This window comes from Hemitrygon akajei, chromosome 6, assembly GCF_048418815.1.
Source record: "Hemitrygon akajei chromosome 6, sHemAka1.3, whole genome shotgun sequence".
Classification (NCBI taxonomy): domain Eukaryota; kingdom Metazoa; phylum Chordata; class Chondrichthyes; order Myliobatiformes; family Dasyatidae; genus Hemitrygon; species Hemitrygon akajei.
In genome coordinates, this window is record NC_133129.1 from 119,519,066 (window position 1) to 119,532,345 (window position 13,280).

At 42.9% G+C, this 13,280-nt stretch overlaps 1 protein-coding gene across 5 annotated transcripts in view; it reads left to right on the forward strand.

The window, feature by feature from the left end:
- Positions 1 to 12,439, forward strand: part of ehf (ets homologous factor) — a 48,870-nt gene extending 36,431 nt beyond the window's left edge. For 4 of the 5 annotated variants that reach the window (XM_073049125.1, XM_073049127.1, XM_073049126.1 and 1 more), the window contains 2 exons: positions 2,651 to 2,846; positions 10,633 to 12,438. In XM_073049125.1, the coding sequence (XP_072905226.1) occupies positions 2,651 to 2,846; positions 10,633 to 10,732 (296 nt within the window). In that variant the 3' untranslated portion in view covers positions 10,733 to 12,438. Of the gene's footprint in view, positions 1 to 2,650; positions 2,847 to 10,632 lie in introns of all 5 variants that reach the window. The other variant, XM_073049129.1, reaches the window with a different exon arrangement.
- Positions 12,440 to 13,280: the final 841 nt, after the last annotated feature.

The following is a 13,280-nucleotide window of genomic DNA, read 5'->3' on the forward strand; positions in this document are numbered from 1 at the left end:
TATATTTAACCCATTATTACAGCTTAAAACTGATCATTTTCTGCATGGAGATTTGTAATTACTTTGTTGTCCCTCGTTGCCACTTGGGGAGTAAAGGGAAGCATCTCCTTGATGCATGATTCAGTCTGAGATCCCAGCAATGAACCAGCGATGTTCTGCCATTCATTTGTTGGCTATTTAAGGTGTTGTACCATTCACTTTACAAAAGAAGTTCAACCAGTGTCAATTCCTTATGTAAAATGAAAATGTGTTCTTTGGAAGCTCTCTCTCTGAGGACACTATGCTTATGCACACTACATACTTCTTGAAAGAAAAACTCTCTTTTTAATGAAAACTAGGGCTTAGAGATGGGTTCTGCCAATCTCCTGAACACGATCCCTTTCCCACCAAACCAGCTGTGTGTAGTTCTGTTCACCACACTATAGGAAGGAGAGGAGATTCACCAGGATGTTGCCTGGTTTGAAGTTATAAGGAGGGACTGGATAAGCCTAATCTGCTCCCTCTGGAGTGGAGGAGGGAGAGGGGTGGGTGACTTGATAGAGAGTTATGAAGTTATGAGGTTGATAGATTAGATAGAAAAATCTTTTTTTCATGATGTGGTTATCAAGAACAAGAGGATTTAGGTTTAAGGTAAATATGAGAGGGAATAGAGGAGATTACACATGGAAGCTGGTTGGAATCTAGAAAACTCTGCCTGTGGAAGTGGTAAAGGTTTATAATGTCATTTAAGTAGCATGTAGACAATTATTGAATTGTCAGAGCATGGAAGAACCTCATAAGGTTAAATGGCTAAAATAGAGATGTACAGTGGTTGGTATGGATATCAATGACACATAGAGTCATAGATACAGAGAGCAAAACAGGAGCGAAACACCCTTTGGCCCAACTCCACCAAATTGCCTGTCTGAGCTAGTCCTACTTGTCCATGTTTGGCCTATATCCCAATAAACATTTCCTATCCTTGTACCTGTCCAAATACCTTTTAATTACCACTTACTCTGGTTGAATGCCCAAATTGGTGCAGTTTTTTATTAATTCTATTGTGGTTGTTAATCAATGATGGATTTATTGAGTATGGCTGCAAGAAAATGAATCTCAGGGTTATATATAGTGACATATATGTACTTTGATGTTAAATTACTCTGAACTTAGCTTGTTCTATGTACCCACACCCTACGTGTTGAAAACTTACTCTTGGGTCACCTTGAAACCTTCCCCTCTCAACTTAACCCTTTGTCCTCTAGTCTTGGATTCCCTTTCTTACCAAAACTTTGCACAGATGACTCATTCTGAAGCTCTGTTTACAGACTGATCCACCACAAACACTGTATCAGGGACATCCGTGCTCTCCCTGTGACTGATGTGCCAACCTGGCAGGCCCTCTGTCACGTGCTCAGTAGAGAGCACAGCCCATCCTCAGTAGAACCATTTCTCATCTCAATCCTCAACACAGCTTAGTTGTTAGCTTCTTGGGAAAGGCTCAGCTGTTGAATAGGGCACTGGAAGCCAGCTCGAGGAGGGTCTGCTTAGTGTACAACATACCCCTCATGATCAGAGAAAGGAGATAGAGAACCTAGTGGCATACTGTCAGGAGAACAATCTCCCCCAATGTCAGCAGAAGCAAAGAGCTGATCATGAAGCAGGGTGCTGGGCAACCTTTGCCTGTGTCAGTGGTGCTGAGGTGGAGATGGTTGACAGCTTTGAGTTCCTATTGAAATATCACCCACAATCCGTCTTGATCCAGTCATGGTCAAGAAAGCACACCAACATTTCTACCTCCTAAGGAAGTTAAATAAATTTAACAAGTCTCCATTGACCCGCACCAATTTTTTTCAGTTAAAGAGTATCCTGTTCGGACATATCGCAACCTGATATGGCACCTGCTCTGCCTGAAACCCCAAGAAATTGCATAAACACAGCCCAGTGTTTCAAAATACAAACCACCCTTTCCCCCAGTGACACTGTCTACACTTCCTGCTCTATTAAATATAATCAACACTCCCTCCCCAATCATTCTTTCTTCCTCCTCCTTCCACCTCAGGAGATAAAAAAAGAAGCTTGAAAGCATGAGTACCGTCTTGCTCCAGGTCAGCCTCTATCCTGCTTTAAGCATAGAAGTGATCTGAGCAGACCTCTCATACGCTAACAGATGAACTCTTGACCTCCCAGACTACCTCGCCATGGTTCCTGCTCATGACTTTTCTACCTGCACTACACTTCCTCTGTGCATGTATTCCTGACCCTCACCACCCCCCCCCCAGTACTAACTTTTCAATTACCTTTGGATAATTTCAGAGATGCCAAGGGTCAGAATGATACCCTGTGAAGATATGCCTGCCTACTGACTGACATCCTGCCTTGCCCTGTTACCCCACACCCAGCCTTCCCCTCCCACTCTCTATCAATAGTCAAATCAGCCCGGTTGAGTGCATCAAGCATGTATTGCTTGTCCACACAAGCTGCCCCTCAGAATGGCTGCATTTTCCAAGCACTTAAGAATGACTAGACCAGAATTTGGCCAGTTGTTTCCTTGTGCTTGTTGCGTTTGTCAGTTCCCAAGAATCACCGTTTACAATGTTCTCCATGAGCTTCAGAGCATTAATGTCGTGAGAAGTCCTGCTGAAACCCTCTTTCACCTTTCGTTGCTCAGGCCCTAGGGGAACACATCTGTGGGAGTTTATTCGTGACATCCTCCTGGACTCAGAGAAGAATCCTGGACTGATCAAGTGGGAAGACCGATCCGAGGGGGTTTTCCGTTTCCTCAAGTCCGAGGCTGTGGCTCAGCTCTGGGGGAAGAAGAAAAACAACAGCAGCATGACCTATGAGAAGCTGAGCCGTGCCATGAGGTAGGAGTTCCTGGGGCAGTCTGTTTACCCCACTCATGAGGTAGGAGCTCCGGGGACAGCCTGTTTACCCCATATCACGAGGAAGGAGTTCCTCGGACACTGTTTACCCCATTCATGAGGTAGGAGTTCCTGGGAAACTGTTTACCCCATTCATGAGGTAGGAGTTCCTGGGAAACTGTTTACCCCATTCATGAGGTAGGAGTTCATGGGACACTGTTTGCCCCATTCATGAGGTAGGAGTTCATGGGACACTGTTTACCCCATTCATGAAGCAAGAGTTCCTGGGACACTGTTTACCCCATTCATGAGGTAGGAGTTCATGGGAAACTGTTTACCCCATTCATGAGGTAGGAGTTCATGGGACACTGTTTGCCCCATTCATGAGGTAGTTCATGGGAAACTGTTTACCCCATTCATGAGGTAGGAGTTTGTGGGACACTGTTTACCCCATTCATGAGGTAGGAGTTCATGGGACACTGTTTACCCCATTCATGAGGTAGGAGTTCATGGGACACTGTTTACCCCATTCATGAGGCAAGAGTTCCTGGGACATTGTTTACCCCATTCATAAGGTGGAAGCTCCTGGGACAGTCTGTTTACCTCCAATCATGAGGTAGGAGTTCATGGGACACTGTTTACCCCATTCATGAGGTAGGAGTTCATGGGAAACTGTTTACCCCATTCATGATTTAGGAGTTCCTGGGACGCTGTTTGCCCCATTCATGAGGCAGGAGCTCCTGGGACAATCTGTTCATCCCCATTTAATTCACAGATGGAGCCAATCTCCTCCCCAGGCCTCCGATTGAGGGCTGTAACCCAGTCCAACTCAAGGCTCAGCTCACTGCCTCATCCAGCAGTCTACAAACCATCTCCACATACTACTCAGAGGGACGAAGTTCATGACTACTGCCGCTCCATCATCAACTTAGCAAGACCTGATACAGGCAAACAACGAATGAAACCATTGGGCACCACATCCCCGTGAGGGCTGAGATTCATGAGATCCAACATTTTGCTCACCCAGCAGTACCAGTTCAGTTTTTGTGTTTTGTAGGAGATTACAACCCATTACAACAACCTGTTGTAACACTATCCCATGTTGATTCAGTACATGGTAAACATTACAACAAACAAATTGTATCTCTCCAAAGTTCAAGGTACATTTATTATCAAAGTTCATATATATCACCATATACAACCCTGAGATTCGTTTTCTTGTAGACATACTCAATAAAATTAAAGAAATAATAATAATAATAAATAAATAAACAAAAATATTGAGAACCTGAGATGAAGAGTCCTTGAACTTGAGTCCAGAGGTTGTGGGAACACCTAGGCACTGTTCTCATAGAATAAAACTCCAAATGCCAATATTCTCTTGATTGTTTGTTAACTGATTATGGACCCAATTTTAGCAGAAATTTATAAGAAGATTAATTTCCTGCTCTTTATAAGATTAAGGTAATTTATTAATGGATCTGTCTTTCAGGATCCAAAATAATCCAAAAATTCCAGAGTACTGGCTACTGTGCTTCTATTGACACTGGACACAAGTGACGTGTATGGCATGGATCAGTAGCTGCAAATCCATTCTTGAGTAAAGGATCATTGGTGGCACCATTGACATTGCTCGTCAGTTTATGTCCTTGAAAAGGTCCTGGGTGGCATTAGGGTTGAGGATTCATATTGGAATTGGTTTATTACTGTCACAGGTACCAAGATGCAGTGAGAAGCTTGTTGTCCGTATTGTTTGTGCAGATCAAATTATTGGGCTAGGCAGAGGTAAAAGATTACCAATGCAGAATAAAGTGTAACAGCTAATGAAAGAGTGCAGTGCAGGCAAGCAATGAAGTACAAGATCATAACAAGGTAGATGGTGAGTCCAACCTATCGCACTGAACTCCAGTGAGCTCAGAGCCAGAGGTCCATGCAAGAGTCTGATAACAATAGGATGGATTCTGTGCTTGAGCCTGGTTGTATCTTCTGCCCAATGGGAGAGGGAGTGGAGAAGAACTTCTGTGGTGAGTCCTTGATTATGTTGTCTGCTTTACTGAGGCAGTGAGAAGACAAGACCTTAACACCATAAGACCTAGGAGCAGAATTAAGACATTTTGCCCATTAAGTCTGCTCTGCCCTTCTATCATGGCTGATTTATTGTCACTCTCAATCCCATTCTCCTGTTTTCTCCTTAAAACCTTTGATATCATGACTATTCAAGAACCTATTAATATCCGTTTTAAATATACTCCAGGTTTTGGCCTCCACAGAGATGTATGGCAATGAATTCACTATGAACTACCCTCTAGGTATAGAAATCCCTCCTCATCGGTCTGAACCTGTGCCTTCTGCTCCCACCTGGGTCTTTTTACACATGCAGTTTTTTAACTTCACCCACAAAGAGATTTGACAACTTCCAATCCTATGCTACCTCTTTCTAAGGAATTGACTCCATTTTTTTTACCAACAGAGGCACCCTACCCCCTCTGCCTACCTGCCTGTCCTTTTGTCACAATGTGTATCCTTGGATAGCAAACACGAGGAAACCTGCAGATACTGGAAATTGAAGCAACACACACAAAATGCTGGTGGAACGCAGCAGCCCAGGCAGCATCTATAGGAAGAAGCACTGTCGACGTTTCAGGCCGAGGCCCTTCGTCAGGACTAACTGAAAGGAAAGATAGTAAGAGATTTGAAAGTAGGAGGGGGAGGGGGAAATGCAAAATGATAGGAGAAGACCGGAGGGGGTGGGGTGAAACTGAGAGCTGGAAAGGTGATTGGCAAAAGGGATACAGAGCTGGAGAAGGGAAAGGATCATGGGACGGGAGGCCTAGGGAGAAAGAAAGGGGGAGGGGAGAACCAGAGGGAGATGGCGAACAGGCAGAGTGATGGGCAGAGAGGAGAAAAAGGAGTGGGGGAGAAAAAACTAACTGTATCAGGGATGGGGTAAGAAGGGGAGGGGGGGCATTAACGGAAGTTAGAGAAGTCAATGTTCATGCCATCAGGTTGGAGGCTACCCAGACGGTATATAAGGTGTTGTTCCTCCAACCTGAGTGTGGCTTCATCTTGACAGTAGAGGAGGCCATGGATAGACATATCAGAATGGTAATGGGACATGGAATTAAAAAATGTGTCCTCCTTTCCAGTTCTCAGCTTCACCTCACCCCTCCGGTCTTCTCCTATCATTTTGCATTTCCCCCTACCCCTCCTACTTTCAAATCTCTTACTATCTTTCCTTTCAGTTAGTCCTGACGAAGAGTCTCGGCCCGAAACGTCGACAGTGCTGCTTCCTATAGATGCTGTCTGGCCTGCTGTGTTCCACCAGCATTTTGTGTGCGTATCCTTGGATGTTAGGTTTCTGTCAGCCACAGTCAGTGATGACCACAATGTCATACCTGCCAATCTCTAATTGTGCTACAAGATCATCTGCCTTATTCCATATATGTGTGAATTCAAATATAACACCTTCAGTTCTGTATTCACCACTATTTTCAATCCCCCCCCTCCATATTATACTTCAATACATCCCACTGACTGTAATTTTGCCCGCTGACCTGCCTGTCCTTCCTCACAGTCTCACTACACACTGCATCCACTTGTATACCAACTGCCCTATCCCCAGCCCTGTCGTCCCAGTTCCCATCCCCCGCCACCCCAACAGCTCTAGAAAACCTGCCCAAAAGCATATTGGTCCTCCTTCGGTTCAGCTGTGATTAGTTCTTGTTGTGCATGTTATTCCTTCCCCAGAAGAGATCCCAATGATCCAGAAATCTGAATCCCTGCCCCCTGCACCAACTCCCCAGCCACACATTCACCTGCTAAATCATCCTATTCTTCCCCTCACTGGCACGTGGCACAGGCAGAAATCTAGAGATTACTACCCCACAGGTCCTGCTTTTCAGTTTTCTGCCTAACTCCTTATATTGTCTCCTTCAGGACCTCCTCTCTTTTCCTACCTATGTCTTGGTACCAGTATGTACTATATTTTCTGGAGAAGTACAGACAGAGTCCATACAGGGGAGGCTGGTTCCTGTGATATGCTGGGCTGTACCCATAGCTCTGTGCAGTTATTTGTGGTCATGAGCAGAGCAGTTGCCGTAGCAAGCCGTGATATATCCAGACAGAATACTTTCTGTGATGCGTCGATAGAAATTGATTTGAGTTGAAAGGGATGCTCTGAATTTCTGAAGCCTCTTGGGAAGTAGAGACATTGACCATGACAGCAGCATGGTTAGACCAGGAACTTGAAGCTCTCAGCCCTCTCATTAATCAGCCTTTGGACATTGAGGGATCAGCAAATCAGTGTCAGCGTGATCTCCTTTGCCACATCCACAGCACGGGGGCCCTTGCTACACTCCCTCAGCTCTGTCGGGCAGAATATGTCATTCACATGCCCAGTCTCTGTTCTGGGCGCTGGCGTGGGAAGAGGTGATCAGGCAGACAGAGGGAAAGGTTCCAAGAAGTGCTCTAAGTCTCCTTGAAGAAATGCAACATTCCTGCTGATTCCTGGGAATCTCTAGCCCAGGACCAGTCAAGTGGTGAAGAAGCAATTGGAAATGTATTGAGAAGATTCAGTTGATGCATCAGGAATTCAAAGGACCTTCTGCTAAGTAGTGGAAGGATTGTACCATCTCAGGGGCGTCTCACCTTGCCCGCTTCCCCTATTCTAAAGCAGAATATGCAAGAACCATTTTGGTGTCATCAGCCAACCTGGTACCCACAAAAGCACAGTGGAAACAAATCAGACTCTATCCCAAAGAAGCTATTGAATCTTCTCGGGCCTCAGTAATATACGTGGTGAAGACACTTTGACTATTAAGATTCTAGATTCTCTCCCAGCATCCATAAGGCAATAGTCCAAGTTAAGATGTCACATTTCCAGGCAACAGATCCATCACCATCTAAATGGAGGAAGTCAGGGGATAGCAAGTAAACTTACCAGAGTGTTCTTAAACCGGATTTAGATTGTTTTGTTGATTGTAAGTGATAGTGTGTTCCAATGTTTAGTTTGTTTTCAACTTGGAGGTTATGCTAATCCAGTGAAGTATTTAACAACATGCTCAGCAAGCATATTACACAAATATTAAATTACTGATTTTGTCCATAATTTTACAGATATTTGTTTAGATTACACATTCTGCCTAACATATTGGAAGCTGGAAATGTGTGGGTTTATTAAATAACACGAGCCGACACTTGACAGCATTCAAAGGAGTTTATGCGCTACCCTGGGGTGTGACTGACTAATGAGTGAACACATACGAGGTGTAGGAGACAAAGAAAGGGCAGGGATGAATCATTCTCCACGTAATACTTAACTCTGATCACCAATCTGGAAAAGAGTTTCCTCCAACATTTCAGAGTATTCTGTGGCACAGGACTGCAGTATTGGGACAGGCGAGCTAATCAGCTGTGTACTCAATACCAAATCTATTCAATTACAACGTGAAAGTTGAGTGAGGCAGCACTGTGGCGTTGCCCTCTCACAGCTCCAGCGACCTGAGTTCAATTCTGAACACTGGCACTGTCTGCGTGGAGTTTGCATGATCTCCCAGTGATCACCTGGGTTTCCTCCCACATTTTAAAGGGGTGAAGGCTAATTTATCCCAAGTGTGAAGGTGTTGGGGGAATTGTGGTTGGAATAAAGTGTGAATAGTGTAACCGGGTGGCTGATGGTCAGTGGAAACTCAGTAGACAGAAGGGCTAGTTTTTGCACTGTATGATAACAGATTTCCCTGTGTTCCCTCTAATTTGTAGTGTGCACAAACATTTTGTGCTGTGCAAATTTTTTCCCAGTGACAACAATATGAGCGCCCTGAATTTTTAAGTGGAAGTAAACCTGAAGCTATTCTAAGAATAATAAACTACCAAGTCCAGTTTATTGTTCACTGTTTAAAATAAATAAAATAATACCCATCAATGAGTCTTAGTTCTCATTTACTACATGACAGTGTGTAATAATATCAATCTTTTCACCTGTTATTAAAGATGTTTGAAATGGTCAATCAAAGCTTATAAAATTACAAAGCTAGTTGACAAAATATCCAGATAGATATTTTATTTGGAAATCATTGCATACAGCACAAATTTTGTGGCTTTATTACATAAGAGACGAAATGTTGAACAAGATAATGAAAATATTTATGCTAACTGAATATTTCGCATAGCTGCATGTTCCTCCTCTCACGAGCTTTCAGTTTAGCAGTTTCCACTGTTTCATGCAGCCTTTCCGCTTTCAAGGAACTCACAGTTCTCTTGTGCTTCTTGCTCTTTGCTTCTTTGGAATTCGACATAGTGAATCAATAATTTCTTCAATAAAAGCAGAATAAATAAGCCAGTTCTAACATCTGTAGACAAATCATCACAAACTCCACATTGTCAATGCCGGATGCATCAGAAACCAGAAAAGGAAATGTGATTGTGTACAATCGTGAAATATACTGAACATGCCGACGGGGTAGAGGGTGGCGACATTTTGTGCGCAGTTTAAATTCCTTTGTGCACGATTAACACTTATGTGTGCACACATAAGTGGACAGCTTAGAGGGAACATTGATTGTACCGTAAAACACAGGAGCCATTTGGCCCAGCAAGTTCAGGCTGCTATGTGATCGTGGCTGATTTGTTATCACACTCAATCCTATTCACCTGTCTTCTGGTACTAATAGGTACTAATCAAGAACCTATCAATAATATGCTTTAAATATACCCAATGACTTGGCCTCCACTGTTGCCTGTGGCAATGAATTTCATAGATCTGCCAACCTCTGGCTAAAGAAATTCCTCCTTATCTCTGTTCTAAAGGATTTCCCTCTATTTTGAGGCTGTGCCCTCTAGTCCTAAACTTTCCCACAATTGGAAACATCCCCTCCTCATCCACACTATCTGGGCTTTTCAATATTTCGTAGGTTTCAATGAAATCCCACCCCCCCCCCCCCCAACTTTCCCCAATTCTTCTAAACTCCAGGAAGTACAGACCCAGAATCATCAAACACTTCTCATATGTTAACCCTTTCATTCCAGTGATCATTCTCGTGAACCACCTGTGGACGCGTCCCATCACATCCTTGCTTTTATATTCTAGTCCTCTAGAAATGAATACTAACATTGCATTTGCCTTCTTCACTACTTACTCACGGTGAATATACTTGGCTGATGTTGTAAAGGTGTTAAATAGCAGTAAAGCTGCAACCATGTCTTAGGTGAAGGAGGTGGGGAGTGTGCATCCCATCTTTATCGACGTGACATTGTCATTGCTGATTAACTGCACTCTGAAAACCCACACTCATTCGTCAATCATATTTTAATTTACATATGCACAAGGAGAACAGCATGGCCCCAGTCACCACATGGTTTAAAAGTCAGAACAAAAAAATGTTATTTTTATGTACAGTTGACTGGCAGTTATGGATATTGATGATTTGGTAAACCGCATATGTTTGAGTTCCTTATTTGTAGGATCAATCGCTAATCACAATAGAGGTGTTAAAAGTCAACAGGAACAAAAGCTAAAATCCGATGATACTTTGTAAAGTAATTGTCCCTTAGTTGGTGTGTGTGTTTCAAATCCTTTCCTTATATTCTTATCTCATCTCCCACAAGTGAAAGGGAATCTTTGCTTTTTAACGACCTTTCTTGCTTGGGCTGTCTGCAGTCTATCCTTGCCTGAGCATTATGTTAACCCTAGCCTTGCCACAGCTGCCACAAGATACCATGTCCATTCTCTCCTTAAACTGAGACAGATATAGAGCCACATGCAACCACTGATGGGATTTCTTTATATTGACAGATATTATTACAAACGCGAGATCTTGGAGAGGGTGGATGGCCGCAGACTGGTCTATAAGTTTGGAAAGAACGCTTGTGGTTGGAGGGACTGCGATCGATAGTTGGAATTCCTGGAGGCTACTGTTGGAGTGACTTCCACCTTATGAAAAGTGACACCAGAAATAGTTACTGTTATTTATGTGTATAGAAAAATGATGAAGCTGGTCTTTAATCCTTTCCATTTGTCTACAACCTGCCTCTCCAGACCTTGCTGTATAGATAAGAGAGCAGTGGAAGTGTGGGGTGGGAAGGGAGAATGAGTTTTCCGATTTCAACCAATGGAAACTCTGGCACCCAGTGACTGCAGGACATTACTAGGACTGTATCTAGACAAATGTTAGCCGGGACACACACATGCTCACCAGCTAGGAAGTAGGAGCAGATTAAACATTCTCCAAAAATAAAACAATAATTTGACCGTGGAGAATGTTTGTCATTTCAGTCACCGCTAAAAAATGAATTTATGCAGTGCCTTCATTATGATAAAGCAAACAAGGGTTTACTCTGGGCTGCAGCCAGATTTACAAATCCCAGCTGCAAAGGAGAGATCCTGGCCTGTGAGTAAACTGCTGGCTTAATGTTTAAAGAAGTGCCTCAGAGGAGCAGAAAGAGATAAAGCAAAATGGAGGGATTCCAGAGCTCGAGGTCTGGTCAGTTGATCTGTGATGAGGGGAACCAGGATACACAACTCAAGAACCGATTCTACATGCAGCTAAGCTCATTCCATCTGTAAAGCACACTTTGGGGAGATGGGCCAGCATTCTTGCTGTGGGTTAATTACCACCATAGCTGACACAGTATAAGCAAATTCCTCCGTTTTAAGCTCAGGTAAAACATGCTTCAGGAATGGTAAATCGTTACCGTGGTAACCCAAGGGCTAAACTTTATATAAACAACATAGAAAGATCTGATCTCAACGTTTCATGACAAATGGAAATGGTTAAAGATTATTTTATTCTGCATAATCCTTGTAAATGTATAAATTTTCTACAATGGGAGTAGCTAAGACCATATTTCATATATTTTTAAACTAATGAGGTATCACTGTAATTTGTGTTAATTATGTTCATCTCAGAGCAGTGGTAATGAGACAAAAGTGACATAGAGAGCTGTTTAAATGCAGCAACACTCTTTTACTTGTCCATGTCTATAGAAAATACATCGGGGTTTCTCATGCAGACAAACAGGAACTGCAGAAAGCCCCACAAACCTGCTCCATCATTCAACAACATCGTAGCTGGGGTTTGAGACGAGGCAAATCTCAGTGACTTCTGGCAGGTGGCCACTGAAACAAAGAAAACAACTAAACACTTCATTAATCACACTTTTGCTGCTAAACAATCATCGCAAACAACAGCACGTATTCAATGCAGCAGAACCAAGGTGAGGCGAGGCAACAGACCCGAGGTTCTATCGTTTTAAGCGCCGGCCCGAATTGGAAAGTTCGAGTACAGACTGAATCGAGGTGGTGGGGTCCAGTCCCCAGAGCGTATTGAAGCAACTGAACCTAATGTTCAGATGATGATTTAGGTACCGGACGAGATTGAAAATGTGCCTGAACTGAGGGTCTGTGGATGGATCCTCTTTTTGGATTTCAGTTCAGAATGCTATTTGCTTGTGTTTATTGTTTGCAAAGTTAGATTTTTCTCTCTCTGCACACTGGGTGTTTGACAGTCTTTTTAAAAATGGGTTATTTTGCGTTTCTTTGTTTTGTGGCTGCCTGTAAGGAGAGGAATCTCAAGGTTGTATAATGTATACATACTTTGATAATAAATGGACTTTGAACTTTGATCTTTGACCTGAATGTATCTTAACTCTAGGTTCCTGCTTACCTTGGTAACCTTTCACCTCTTGCTGATCTTGCTTATCTGCCTGCATCTTTCTTAAAAATATTCAAGGATTCCAATGATGCAGTATCAAAGAATCGTGAATCTCCTAGAGAAAAAAAATTCAATTCAATCTTAAATGAGTTTTAAACAATAATTACAGCTCTTGATTCTACGATAAGGTGAAACATACTGGTCACATCCATCCAGTTAAGACCCCTTAGAATCATATATGTTACCATCCATTTCTCTTTCTTCCACTTGGCATTATTTACTTATTATTATTTAATCATTTATGGTTTTATATTGCAATATTTCTACACTATTCTTGGTTGGTGCGGCTGTAACGAAACCCAATTTCCTTCGGGATCAATAAAGTATGTCTGTCTGTCTTCTGAACTCCGGTGGATATAAGTCTAGCCTGCCCAATCTTATCTCAAAAGACCATCTACTCTTTCCAGTACAACTACAGCCATTGTACTTAGCCTTCTACCAGATGATCAATTGGGAAAAGACTGAGCAGTAGTTGTTCCTAGGGATCAGTTTGATCTCTTTCCTTGTTAATGCCTTGTGATGGAGCAGGGATCATGAGAAGAAATCATGGAAGAGAAGAAATTGGACAAGTGCCAGGCAATTTAGTTTTACACTGGGGTAAGTCGCAAACATATATGGTCAGTGACAATTCATTGCATTCGTGTCCGCTGGTTACTGGCTGTGGTCCAGATTATACTGCAAAAGAGGAGTGGGACCACCCTAGTGCCTTATAAGCCAGCTACATTCACCA